This window comes from Ahaetulla prasina, chromosome 12 (genome assembly GCF_028640845.1).
Source record: "Ahaetulla prasina isolate Xishuangbanna chromosome 12, ASM2864084v1, whole genome shotgun sequence".
Lineage (NCBI taxonomy): Eukaryota > Metazoa > Chordata > Lepidosauria > Squamata > Colubridae > Ahaetulla > Ahaetulla prasina.
In genome coordinates this window covers 21,041,093-21,055,840 of record NC_080550.1, presented here as the reverse complement: position 1 = coordinate 21,055,840, position 14,748 = coordinate 21,041,093, and the positions used below count along the sequence as shown (strand labels likewise).

At 40.7% G+C, this 14,748-nt stretch overlaps 1 protein-coding gene across 1 annotated transcript in view; it reads right to left on the bottom strand.

Moving 5' to 3' along the window:
* Window positions 1-11,288, bottom strand: part of CDYL2 (chromodomain Y like 2) — a 99,559-nt gene extending 88,271 nt beyond the window's left edge. Inside the window, exon 1 of the mRNA XM_058155263.1 lies at window positions 10,928-11,288. Coding sequence (XP_058011246.1) covers window positions 10,928-10,951 — 24 coding nt within the window. The 5' untranslated portion in view covers window positions 10,952-11,288. The remainder of the gene's footprint in view (window positions 1-10,927) is intronic.
* Between the last annotated feature and the right edge of the window lie 3,460 nt (window positions 11,289-14,748).

Genomic DNA, 14,748 nt, shown 5'->3' with positions numbered 1-14,748 from the left:
TAATTAAAAATTTAGATACTAGATGGAGATGATATAACTTTAGATAAATTAAGGATATTTGAAAATTGAAGGTGCACAAGAGATATGTAACCACCCCGCCAACACACAATATTGGGAATGAAAATGCTTTTATGTTTATGTGTTTTGTTTTAAAGGAAAAAATAAAAACTTTTATACAAAAAAAAAAAGATATAAAACCGTGATTGTTAATCCTGAAGCCTATAACCCTAATGGTAATATTCCAGACATATGCTTTTATTCCGCCTCCCCTCATTTGAAACTTACCAGTTAGATGTTCAAACATCTGTAATCAAAATTGCTCTGGATTATTTTGTTGATCAAATACCTATATGACTGAGTCATTCATTATCCTTAACACCGCAGAGCAGAAGGCAATACAAAATATAAAGATTTTCCAAGTCAATTACAAGTTTAAATAAACAACAATCAGCAAACCTGAAATCTACCATTTATGAAAACACTACTAATTCAGTTTATCATTAATACCTGCAATAATCTGCATCAGAAAATACCTGCATCAAGATATTGGTTAGATTGAGTTTGAAATGGACTTATGTACAAATGATGACCATCTAATTGCTAAAATGTATAAATTTCTGTTGATATTTGAAACAGAATACGTGAAAAGGTATAAAGTGGGCCAAAAAATTGTTATAGTATACAGATGGAACAATGGGAACATATGTGATTGAAAGGACTGAAATTTACATTGATAGAATAGAATAGAATAGAATTTTTTATTGGCCAAGTGTGATTGGACACATAAGGAATTTGTCTTGGTGCATATGTTCTCAGTGTACATAAAAGAAAAGATACGTTCATCAAGGTACAACATTTACAACACAATTGATGGTCAATATATCAATATAAATCATAAGGATTGCCAGCAACAAAGTTACAGTCATACAGTCATAAGTGGAAAGAGATTGGTGATGGGAACTATGAGAAGATTAATAGTAGTGCAGATTCAGTAAATAGTTTGACAGTGTTGATGGAATTATTTGTTTAGCAGAGTGATGGCCTTCGGGGAAAAAACTGTTCTTGTGTCTAGTTGTTTTGGTGTGCAGTGCTCTATAGCGTCGTTTTGAGGGTAGGAGTTGAAACAGTTTATGTCCAGGATGCGAGGGGTCTGTAAATATTTTCACTGATATAATTTTAAAGATATTTTCTATAATATGATGTACTGTGGGTATATGTCTAGTAAAGGCATTTCAAATACACGTTGGAACTATGAACAGGCAAGGGATATATTATCATGGTGGATGTCTAAAAAAGCTAGAAAATTTTGGATTCAAATTCAGAAGATTTTAAAGATTAATACACAATCGAGGCCTTTTGGGACTGATGGACGGACAGTTAGAAAAACATGGAACGTTGGTTTTTTTTTATATGATAACTGCAGTGAAATTATTATATGCACCAAGGTAGAAAGATTCAGCAATTCAAAATAGAAGAATGTTTGGTGAAGATGATGGAATTTCATTTCATTTCAGCTTCAATTACAATAATACAAGAGCAACCAATAGATTTAAACTTAATGTTAACTGCTTCAATCTAGATTGCAGAAAATATGACTTCTGTAACAGAGTTATCAGTGCTTGGAACACATTACCTGACTCTGTGGTCTCTTCTCATGATCCCAAAAGCTTTAACCAAAAACTTTCTACTATTGACCTCACCCCATTCCTAAGAGGACTATAAGGGGCGTGCATAAGAGCACAAACGTGCCTACCGTTCCTGTCCTATTGTTTTTTATTCTTATACATATATGCTTATACTTCCTTATATTTCCTCATATATATGTTTATATACTATATATTCATTCTGTGTGATGCTTATGTATATTGTTGTGGCAAAAAAAAATTAAAAATAAATAAATAAATAAATTTGTTGAGATGGCCAAACTGACATTATCTATGGACTTGGCTTGGTCATGGTTTCCCAGTCAAAACTATAGTTAAATCTGTCCATATCTTGTGAAATTAAAGAGTTTCATCCTGTCATTTCAACCCTGACCTACAAATATTCTCCTGTATATCTCTGGGACTGGGAAATGTCTTCCATTACTCATGAATTCTGGCCAGAAGGTGCTAGTCCGGAGCTGGGACTAGCCGTACTTATCACTAGCCATTCATCTGTTCATATAAACTTATAACTGGAAAAGATAAAGATTGCTTATATGAACAAAAGTATCTAGTTTTGAACAAGTTCCATTTGAAGCTGCAGAAACAGCTTCTCACATTTTTTTAGGAAAACACACAAAAATAATTTTAAAATACATATTCTTTGCTCAGCCTACCTATTATTTTATGTATGCATTTTCTGGATTGGTGACTTTGAATATCTTATGGCCCAGGATGTGGTGAATTTTCATTAATTTCATATAGCTAAATAATCTATGGTAATTGTCAGGAGATATTGGTTGGCAGGCACTTTCAAAGAGGAGGTAATGAATGGAGTAAAAAAATAACCCAGGTAGAGCACCAAGTACCCCTCATTCCATAATTCTTGAAGGCAATCATAGTAAAACATTAATCTCTCTATACATGGCCATAGAATATGATGTTATGTTCCTCATAGGGTTTATCCTATTTATGCATCCGAAGTCAACGTATCTCAGTGTCAAAGGCCTTTTCTTATATATTAAAAGAGGGGTTTGTTTGAGCTTTAATAAGAACTCTATAAATTGATGCCTATGTTACGGATTATCGCAGAAGAGTTGTTTTTTTTTAAATATTATTAATCAAATTTATATGCCACCTGACTCCCAGTGACTCTGAGAGTTGTTGTCACTATAGTTTTAGCTATTGTGATTGCCAGGTGAGGGCAATCTACCTTATGGCTTTCCAACATGCACTGAAAGCATATGTTCAGACACAATCCAAAATTGAAAAGCTATTAATATTCCTAGTTGTTGACTCAGCATTTTGCTAGTATTGGTAGTATTGGCCAAATAAGCTTATCAGTACTGGAGCATACACATAAAAATTCCACTCATAGATATATTCTACGTGGAACATAAAACCTAACATCAATCCTCTTCTTTCCTTAAACACACAACTAATATTTCTAAAAAATTAGGATGTTAGTGGTGAGGACATTGTCCTGTCATGCCAACTCTATAGAAGCATGTTTTATTGTAGAAATGGGTGAGACATCTATGCTGAAATATCGCCAAATCACAAAATAATATAAACATCTGCAAAACCATTTGCATAAAATGACAACAAGAATCTTATTTTTAAATCTTATTATTAAATGAATCAATTGAAAATAGCAGCCTGAACATTCCAGGATTTCAAATTGAACGATCAGACAGAATTCCAGAAACATCTGGTAAAAAGAAAGGAGGAGGCTTATGCCTATATATTAATTCATCCTGGTGTCAAGATTTTAACATAATTTACAAATTCTGTGACAACAATTTAGAGACTCTAATTATCAACTGCAAACCTTACTATTCGCCTCGTGAATTTTCCTCATTTCTTCTAATTGCTGTTTATGTCCCACCACAAGCCTGTGTAAATGAGGCATTACGAACTCTAGCTGACCAAATCATGGAGGCTGAAGCCAAACACCCTGATTCACTGGCCATTGTTTTGGGAGATCTAAACAAGGCAAACTTAAGGAAAGAACTACCAAAATACTTTCAGCATGTCAATTGTCCCACCAGAGGCAAGAATACTCTAGACCACTGCTACACAACACTAAAAGATGCCTATCGGTCTTTACCACGTGCAGCTGTAGGACACTCTGATCATTGCATGATTCACCTTGTACCTGCTTACAGGCAAAGACTTAAAGCCATAAAACCAATAATTAAATCAGTGAAAACCTGGACGGAGGAATCAGAATTAAAGCTACAGGCATGTTTTGACTGCACTGATTGGAATATTTTTAAAGATACCTCTGCAGACCTGGATGAACTCACAGATACTGTAACATCATATGTCAGCTTCTGTGAAGACCTATGTGTACCTACAAGGAACTTGCGAATACACAGTAATAACAAACCTTGGTTTACACCTAAACTTAAGCAGCTACGACATTCCAAAGAGGAAGCCTACAGAAAAGGTGATAAAATGCTGTACAATCAGGCCAGAAATGCACTAACAAGGGAGATAAGAGCAGCAAAAAGAAGCTACTCTGAAAAGCTAAAGAATCAATTTTCAGCAAATGAACCAGCAAACATGTGGAAAACTCTTAAAAATATCACCGGCTATGGCAAACCTCCTTCCCAGGCTGAAGGTAATCAACAACTGGCAGATGACCTGAATGAGTTTTACTGCAGGTTTGAAAGGAAACTACAGCCACCTATCTCCACAACCCCATCTCAGACACACCAACAACAGCCAAGCCTCCTACAACTGACCCCATTTCATTGGGTTCACAACCCCTAGTGATCACAGAAAAGGAAGTGCAGGACCTATTTCACAGACAAAAGCCAGGAAAAGCTCCAGGCCCAGACAAGATAACTCCTTCTTGCTTAAAAGTCTGTGCTGACCAATTGGCCCCATCTTCACCCATATTTTCAATAAATCACTAGAGATGTGCTATGTTCCTTCTTGCTTCAAACGCCTACCATCATCCCAGTGCCGAAGAAGCCCACCATCAAGGAACTGAATGACTACAGACCAGTTGCTCTAACATCTGTAGTCATGAAAACCTTTGAAAGGCTAGTGCTTTCCTACCTGAAAACCATCACGAATCCGCTCTTAGACCCCTTGCAATTTGCATACCGAGCAAATAGATCAACAGATGATGCTGTTAATATGGCTCTGCACTACATCCTACAACATCTTGAGTCTCCAAAGACCTATGCAAGGGTCCTTTTTGTAGACTTTAGTTCAGCATTCAATACCATCATTCCAGACATTCTTCTAACTAAGCTAAACCAGCTACAGGTACCGGAACAGACTTGTAAGTGGATCACAAGCTTCCTAACAAACAGGAAGCAGCAGGTGAAGCTAAGCAAGATCACATCAAATACCTGTACAATTAGCACAGGGGCCCCCCAAGGCTGTGTGCTCTCCCCACTTCTCTTCTCTCTGTATACCAATGACTGCATCTCCAATGATCCATTTGTTAAGCTACTGAAGTTCGCAGATGACACAACAGTGATTGGTCTCATTCGAGACAATGACGAATCCGCATATAGACGAGAGGTCGAACGACTAGCCTTGTGGTGCAACCAAAACAATCTGGAACTGAACACACTCAAAACCGTAGAAATGGTGGTAGACTTTAGGAAAAACCCTTCCATACTTCCACCTCTCACAATACTTGACAACACAGTATCAACAGTAGAAACCTTCAAATTTCTGGGTTCTATCATATCGCAAGATCTCAAATGGACAGCTAACATCAAAAACATCATTAAAAAAGGACAACAAGAATGTTCTTTCTGCGCCAACTCAGTAAGCTCAAACTGCCCAAGGAGCTGCTGATCCAATTCTACAGAGGAATTATTGAGTCTGTCATTTGCACCTCTATAACTGTCTGGTTCGGTTCTGCAACCCAACAAGAAAAAACACAGACTTCAGAGGATAATTAGAACTGCAGAAAAATAATTGCTACCAACTTGCCTTCCATTGAGGACCTGTATACTGCACGAATCAAGAAGAGGGCCGTGAAAATATTTGCAGATCCTCGATCCTGGACATAAACTGTTTCAACTCCTACCCTCAAAACGACGCTATAGAGCACTGCACACCAGAACAACTAGACACAAGAACAGTTTTTCCGAAGGCCATCACTCTGCTAAACAAATAATTCCCTCAACACTGTCAGACTATTTACTGAATCTGCACTACTATTAATCGTTCATAGTTCCCATCACCAATCTCTTTCCACTTATGACTGTATGACTATAACTTGTTGCTGGCAATCCTTATGATTTATATTGATATATTGATCATCAATTGTGTTGTAAATGTTGTACCTTGATGAACGTATCTTTTCTTTTATGTACACTGAGAGCATATGCACCAAGACAAATTCCTTGTGTGTCCAATCACACTTGGCCAATAAAAATTCTATTTTTTTGGATAAACCAAGCTAAATTCATTATTCTATGGAATGCACAACGCTAAAACTGTATCTTAAATATTCCTTTCATACTGCATATTGCCTCCTTTGGCTTTTTGTAGAAAACTTAAATAATTATCCAAGGAAATCAATATTTCAATTTCAGAAAAAAACACCCCTAAGCTTAAAAGAAATATAATTAATTTGATAGAGGTGCTTCCATTTATAGCTGTCTTCCACTAAAGATCCAGTTGTGACTTTCATTACACGTTTACAGGCTCAAATGCCAAACTAATTCAAACAAGGAATTTATGCATAGTTGATATATACAGGTGGAAGAAGTAATGAAATACACATTGTGTATTACAGTGAAAACCCTGCTTCTGATGTATTTGCATGCAAAATTGCAACATGTACAAAAACATGAAGCTTGCATTTTGATGTCACAAATACATATGTTATTTTGGATTAATGGGATTAGGAATAGATGAGCATGATTCAGGAGAAAGTATCTGAAGTTCAATACAATCTTATTAAAAATTGAGTGTTTTCCTTCGGTTATGTAAAGATTATATCATTGCTTTAAAATCTGAGGTTCAAACTTTAATCAACGCTGTTTCTTATGAAAGATGACAAATGCTTATAGCAGGAGAAGTTAGTAATTATTGCACATGACTTTATTATCAATACATATTTCTTTAGTTGTACAAGAGTTATGAAACTGCAGTAAGGAATTTCTTGTTGTCATCCAGAGCAGTGTTTCTCAACCTTAGCAACTTTTAAGACAGATGGACTTCAAGAATGAATGAAATACATGATAGGATGATGAAGTGAAAGAAACTGTGGATGAGAAAAAAATACATGCAAAGGAATGATGAAAAATAATGAAAAATATGAGGAAGAGAGAAAGATAATGTATAGTAAGTACATAGGAAACGATTAGCTACAAATAATAACATCAAGGAAAGCAAGAAAGATAAGACTAAAAGACAGAGTAAATGCAAATCAATTTTTGTAGTAATGCGTTAATCAGATTTAATTAGGAGGATAATATGTTTATATATGTTGGTTTTTTTGATGCACCTTTTTAAATGTCTCAATTGTTTTGTTTTTTCATTTTTTCAGATTTTTTTGAGTTTTGAATTTTAACTTTGTTTTGAATAAAATAAAAACAGACACAGAAAAAAAATTGCATTTTAAAAAAATGTTAAGAGGGCAAAGAGGGGTAAACAAGGAGTCTTCAAGAGAGTGAGGAGAATTAATAAGAGACATGATTACATGATTTGAAACAAAACTAAAATGAGTGAATGCTGGATGGAATATTTTAAAGTTTTCTATATGAATTACACAATGAAGAATGAAATGGTAATAATGTTATCACTCAAAGTTCAAGACAAATGACGAAACCAAAAATAAATACTGTGAGAAATGAAAAGATCGTAAGTATGGATTGTGGAGAGATGGATGGCAAATAAATTTAATAAATTTATTTATAAACATTACCGGAGAAATGTTCAAAATATGGGTATTATCTTCTGGAGTGTTTCTGTAACTTTTTAAATTATACTTTTATTCATTAAACAGTCAATAGAACATTTAAAAATGTATCACAAATATTATTGACTGGTACTGATGACTGATACGGGTTTCTGTCAGCATCCTAGATTATTTATTATTGTTGTTGTTGCTGTTGTTGTTATATATCTAGCTGGGATTTTTCAAAATTTATTTTTAAACATTTTATTAGGTTATAAAATAAAATACAAAATACAATAAAAAAAATTTCTGTAACTTTGTTAATGCATTTGTGATTACTGCATTTATTTATTTCTAATTGGAAAGTACACCATTATTATTCCTCAATACCAAGAGTGTTACAAGCGTAAACAAAAAGCTACAGGAAAATAAATGTGTTAGATTTTCTTGAGAAGTTGTTTGGCGGAATTCTGATCCAAGAGGTAGAAAAAAACGAGAATGAACAACATTTGGAAACGCAATGCAGTTTTATGCTAGCTGAGTGGTGGGCAGAACAGATTTCAGCTTTTTGAGAGGTCACTAAGAGATGGATTTGAGAAAATTTAGTGTACAGGGGCACCTCAGCATTTGACTGCTTCAAAACTCCTCAGATTTACTTGATGCATTTTGATGCAAAAATGCTCTCCAGGCAGTTTTTTTGGTATTCTGCAAAAGGAAGAGGGAAATGGCCGCACAGAGCAGATAGGAAGACGGCCATGCTGGAAAATTCACTGACAGGAAAAAGGACAGGTAGAACGCTTTTTCCTGGCCAAAACAAAGCATCATGTCAAACCAGTCATCTGGTTTGTTTGTTTGTTTGATTTTAGTATCCATTATGCCTTCCAGAACCAATTAACGTTGAATACTGAGGCACCACTGTACTTTAGTATAGTATTTGATATTTTAAAAAAGCATATGATAAAGTAAATAGGCTTTTTGAGTTACGGAATGTTTTGTCTGGTGATTGGTTGCTAAATAAGATGTAGCAGGTATACAATGTGTGAGGATAAATAGAATAATTAATAATTGGTTCAGTGTGGTAAGATAAGGATGTGGGGCGTCCTCTTGGTTGCTTAATGTATTTATGGATAAACATGTGGAAGGATTTTGTTGACTTGGAGACCTTTTTTTTTGGTAGGGCCATACACGCTTGTATAATTTTATAGGTAGACAATGCCATGTCGTTGGGTGGGAACCTGAATGATTTGAAGTACAGATCACCTGTGTATAGGAAAAGTGAATTGATGAAGAGAAAAAGCCAAGGAATCAGTGGCTGGGCCAAGCTAATGATTTAAAAAATAATGCAGTGGATAAATCAATGTATAGACTTGGTGGAATTAAGAACGAATTGCAATAGAAGAAAGATATGGAGAGTTACAGTAAATATGTTGATGTAAAGTAAGGTAGTTGAATTTCCTTTTCTTTCTTTTTTTAATTTTATGCTTTTAATTTCTTTCGTTTACTATCTGTTGCTCTTTGTTTACTCTGCATATTGTTGTTTTTTATTAAAGGATAATGTGAAGGAAATGGATAGAGGCAGGAAGGATGATATTTGATTGAGACCATGATCTGTTTTACAGGCATGTTTAATATCACTTGTCACCTTTGACACAGATTACTTCTTTAATAAAGAATAATTATTTGATGGAAAAGTTGTTGCAATCAAATAGGCTATTTATCCCTGGAATTATAAACACATTAGTCTTTTCTCATGGGCTGAATAGAAAATATGACCTAAACATCCAACTGGGATTAATCACAAGTAAAATATTAACAAGTAATTGATCCAATAATTGGCTACAATTAAAAATGTTGTCTGAAAAACTGAATGAATGAACATTATAGGGGGATAACAAGGGGAAAGGTTTTAGAACATTCTTCTCCCAGCAAGTCCCTCTCTCATTGTGGAAAGTGTGGAGAAGACTATTCCAAATGATAGAATAAGAGAGTTGGAAGGGACCTTGTAGGTTATCTAGTCCAATGCCCCCCCCCCAAGCAGGAGACCCTGCACCATTTCTGACAGATGGGCAGTCCAGTCCCTTCTTTAAAGCTTCCAGTGATGAAGCTCCCACAACTTCTGATACTATAGTATTTAACATAATTATATGTTATGGAACATCTGTTGCCTCTTCTCTGAAGAGGTGAGGCAAACTAGGCCATAAGATGAGCTAGAAGGGTCAAATGGGACAGTACTTCAAGAGCATGTGGCCACATGTGTGCTCTGGAAGTAGCACCAGACATAATGGCAGGACATTTTGGCCGAGTTGTGGATATATCTACGGCACAGGAGGTGTCAACCATAGTGAGATCCAAGGCTGATCCAACAGAAAGAACACAATCAGGTTGAAGGACACCAACAAGCTCAGAGAGGTTCAAGTCCACAGTTCAACCCTGAGCAACAAATATTCTTTTCTACAGGTAGACAATGGCCAAGAAAGATTCCACCAAGACTTGACTCCACATACAACTGACCTACTCTTGCCGTAAATAAGGTAGCACACTTTTCATAAGATTGGACAGAGGACAGTCGCTGTCTTTGCACTTCTCTTACAGCGGAAACCCATGGAGAGAAGTCCAGGCTAGCCTTCAGCACCAGAGAGTCAATCAAACCCATACCCTTGGGGGGGGGGGTCTTCTGCCACCCAAAGGCCACCCAACCCCAGAAGCCTTCATGTCTGAGACCCTCCCCCTCCCAACCACTCCTGGCCAACCTGGGACCCCCTCCCCTTGCAACCCGAGCCCCCCCCCTCAACCAGGGGAAGGGGGGAACCCCCCCACCCCCCAAACATCCAGCATGCAACTGTTACCCCTGTAGCTCCTCCCACCCGATCAACCCCTCCCACTCCCCTTTGCCTGGCAGCAGCCCTTCCCAGCCAGGCTCCACAGACGCCCCCACCCCACCCCACAATTCCCAGAAGAGGAAGAGGAGGAGAAGCAGAGTTTGTGGTGCTGGCCAAGACTTCGGCCAGGCGCGGCTTCCTCCGGCCACTTTTACCTGGACTTTTCTGCACCCCCACCCCACCCTGGGAAAGGAGTCCAAGCTCTCCCCTTCCACGACCCCTGGTTCCCCCACCCCACCAAGACCCCCCACCCGTTGGGAGTCAGTCAGCAGAGGAGGGGAGGGCTCCATCGCTCCCTCCCCTGCGCCTCTCTGCCTTTCGCCTTCCCAGCCCCGGCAACTCCGACGAGAGAGAGAGAGAGAGACCCCTGCGGAACAGCCGCCCCCCGGGTGCCCGCAGCAGCAGCAGCAGCAGCGGCAGCCGCCACGGCCGGGGCGATCTCTCCTTCACCCGCCCTGCCTCCCCTCCTCTTCCCGTCGCCGGCCGGGCTGCCTTCGGGAGAAGCCCGGCCAAGCTCCGCGTACCTCGTAAAGGTCCCCCGAAGCCATGCTGGGCTGGCTGGCTGGGCTGGCGGGGGCGGGCGGGCGGGTGGATGGGTGGGTGGGTGGGTAGCTGGACGGGCAGCGGGGGGTTCCTCTCTCCTCCTCCGCCGCGGCTGCCTCTCTCTCTCTTGCGTGGGCTGGCTCGCGTGGGGAGGGGGTGGTGCTTTTTTTCTTTTCCTTCCCCACCCCCCCCACTCGCTCGCCGGGGAAGGGGGGAAAAAAAATAATATTTAAAAAAAAAAAAAAAAGAAGAAGAAGCCAAAAACCACCCGACAACAACTGTGCCGCCGTGCAGAATGACAGGCTTTGGGGCTCCTCCTGTGCGCAGAATCGGAGGCGAAGGGAAGAGGGCGAGAGGCAGGCAGGCAGGCAGGCAGGCAAGGGAGGCTGGCAGGCTGGCGTAACCGGGAGCGGCGGCGGCGGCGGCGGCGCTGGGGAAGCAGAGAGAGCAGCGCTCCGGCGGCGCCGAGTGTGTGTGTGTGTGTGTGTGTGAGAAAGCCAGGGAGGGTAGGAGGCGCGCCCTCGCGCGCGTGGCTGCGCGCGGGTGAGAAGACTCTGCCTTCAGGAACCTCACACCCCCCCAAGTCCAGGCGACACAGGGTGGGTGGGTGGGTGCAAAGGGATTAAACAGGGAGGCGGGTTCTTCCCTCAGCCCTCGCCGCCTCTCCCCCCACCCGGTAAAGTCTTCCCCCCCCCACTTCCCCACATTCATCCCACACCTGGATCCACTTCGGACCCTCCCCTGGTCCTGGGGAGCCTGACTTTCCCCATGGAGCTGGGTTGAGAGATGGTTGGGTTTGTTGAGTTTGTGTGTGTGTGTGTGTGTGTGTGTGGAGAAGGGGGGGGCAGTGTTGAAAGTCTGCAGGGTCTCTGCCCAGGGGCTCTTTCCGGATGCTGGTGTCCTCCCCTCCCCAAGTCTAACCTAGGCTTGTTTGCTGAAAGAAACCTGCGAGGAAGAGGAGGAGGATGAGGAAGAGGAGGAGGAGAAAAAGTATGGTGCAGCCCTGGGGTGGGCTTCCCAGAGAGGAGCCACATGGTAGGCATCCACAGTCAACCTCCAGTCAATGCCAAGGCTTGGTGAAGGCTTGGCTTTTTTCTCTTTCCCCCAGATGTGGGGGAAGGTCCTCTCGGTTCTCCTTCAAGAGCTTCCCTTACGGGGTAGAAGATCTTCAGGAGCTGAAGGTGGGAGGGGGGATTCCTGCGGTTCCAGAAGGTTGTGGATTGTCCAGGGTCCCCAGGTGGTACCGTCTAGGCTTTGCTCTGCAGGTTTCCCCAGGGAAATGAAACGGAGGCCGAGTCTGCTTCAAGCATCCTGGATCAACGGAAATGTTGTAGGCCAGAGCAACCTGTTGGACGGTCTCACTTTAGGTGGGTCTCAATGAGTTAGAAGTAACTCTTCCAAAGTAAATAAGCCTTAAGTGATGTGGCCTGGAATCACAGACCAGAATGTACATCTCCTTCCAACAGTCCAACTTCCCCTGAAGGAAGTCTGGGAGTTGAAATCCGCCCGTTTTAAAGTTGTCAAGGTTGAAAAACACTGTTCTAGCCATGCTTGGCGACAGAAAGGGGAACCACAATTTCTCCGATAAATTGCTAGAAAGCTCTCAAACGATCAGCCAGATTCTACTTTAAGCCAATTTTTCTGTTTCTGGATCACCTTCTAGGTAACATCCCTTCAAATTTTTGGAGAGTGCTATCTCATCCCCACTCCTTTTGAAGAATGAACACGGTCAGCTCCCTCATAGCTTCTAACCATTTCTAACCTGGTGACAACCCTGACTGATGATTTCTGGAGCCAGCTGCAATGTCTCTCAAACGTTCTAAGGACAGTTTGATCTTGGAACTTTTTCCAGGCAAAATATATGCCTCAGCCTTGGGTTAAAACGTTTTCACATCTGGGACATAGATATATCCCCACCTGTGTCCAAATTTGGAATACTGCATCTAGGTCCAGTCACCACGATACAAAAAAAGATGTTGTGGGTACAGACAAGAGCAACAAGATGTTAAGAAGAGATATAGAAGTGAAACTGTATAATGAATGATTGAGAGAACTAGGTAGGTCTAATCTAATGAAGAAAAAGACCTGGAGTGCTATGATAGCAGTCTTCTAGTACTTGAGGAGTGGTCACAGAGAAGAGAGGGTCAACCTATTCTCCAAAGCACCTGAGGGGAGGAAAAGAAATGATGGAAGATCTTCGGAAGAGAGACAACCTAGAATTAAGGAGAAATCTCCTGACAGAAGAATTAATCAGTGGAATGGCTTGCCTTCAGAAGTTGTGGGTGCTAGAAGTTCTCAAGAAGAGACTGGACAGCCATTTGTCCAGAATGGTTTAGGGCAGGGGTCTCCAACCTCAACTCCCAGAACTCTGGGAGTTGAAATCCACAAGTCTTAAAGGGACCGAGGTTGGAGACCCCTGGTTTAGGGTCTCCTGCTTGAGCAGGGAGTTGAACTAGAAGCTCTCCAAGATACCTTCCAATCCTATTATTCTATGTTCTATGCTTGTCTTTGCTTCCTGAAACTCAGCTACTTCATTCACGCTTGCATTCATACATGTACTCTGCCAAGCCCCTGAAATGTTTCACTAATTCAAAAGAAAAGCACATTTTCATCTGCTCCTTGATGATTTCGTTCATCACAAATCCAACCAATAGAAATGATCCAAACGCCCGAGAAGAGAATGCCTTCAATCAGTGTAGTAAATAGATGTGAATAGCAATCCCTGGCTTAGTAATTCAAGCCATGGAGATGGCCAAAAGATTGTTGCCATTCCTGCAGTGAAATTCCTTCAAATTTCATAAAAAAGCTGATTCCATCTGGATTACAGTAAAAATATTCTGGAATCCTTCCCACCTCAGTGCTGAAGCAAAGAATGTAAAAACAACATCAGGCAACTATTTTGCCTGAAAAAGATGAGATCTTCTAAAGTTCCAGTGAGTTTTCCTTCTACAGTTTTTTGGATTCCATCAATACGATTTGGACTGAACTTATTAATATTTCTATTAGTAGTAGTAGTATTCGAACTACAGGTTCTTAGGGAGACCACTTTAAGGTGAAAAACAGGGTTTTCATATACAATATACACTTTTTACCACATAACCAAGAACATGCAAAAGCACCCGACAGCACTCACCAGAATTTCACTGAAAAACTCTTCCGATTCAAAATTTGAATATTCAAAAACAGAATCTCTTTCTAGCACTGATGATGTGGCTAAGTTGGATAATGACATGCCTGCAAGAAAACAACCAATCTCAGAGAGCACCAAATACCCCAAAGTTGTCGTCCTCCTCCCCCCCACTCTTCTTCCTCCCCACTCCTCCAGAGGTGGCATTCAGCTGGTTCAGACCGATTTACCTAAAAAGGTTGTAGAAATCGCGGGTGGGCCCGCCCCGGCTCTATACAATTTTATTTAGGCATGTTTTAGAGTCCGGGCACATGTGCAGAAGGCGCATGCATGAGCAAAGCACATGCACAGAAGGCTAGATGCATGCGTGGAAGGCAGGCAGGCAGGCACGTGAACTGTGCACACGCGTGCACAAAGTGAGCGTGTGCGTGCGGGGCAAACCAGTAGTAACATAATCCAAAAACCACCGCTGCCCTCCTCCTTATCCCTTCTTATTCTAGCACTGATGGTGTTACCTAGTTGGATAATGATATGCCTGCAAGAAAACAACCAAGTTCAGGGAGCACCAAGGACCCCACAAAAATTCTTGTATTAAACTGACATAGTAAGTAAAACATATAGGAGTATTTTTTTCTGTACCACACTCATTATATTGAGGCTAAAACACGCAACCAA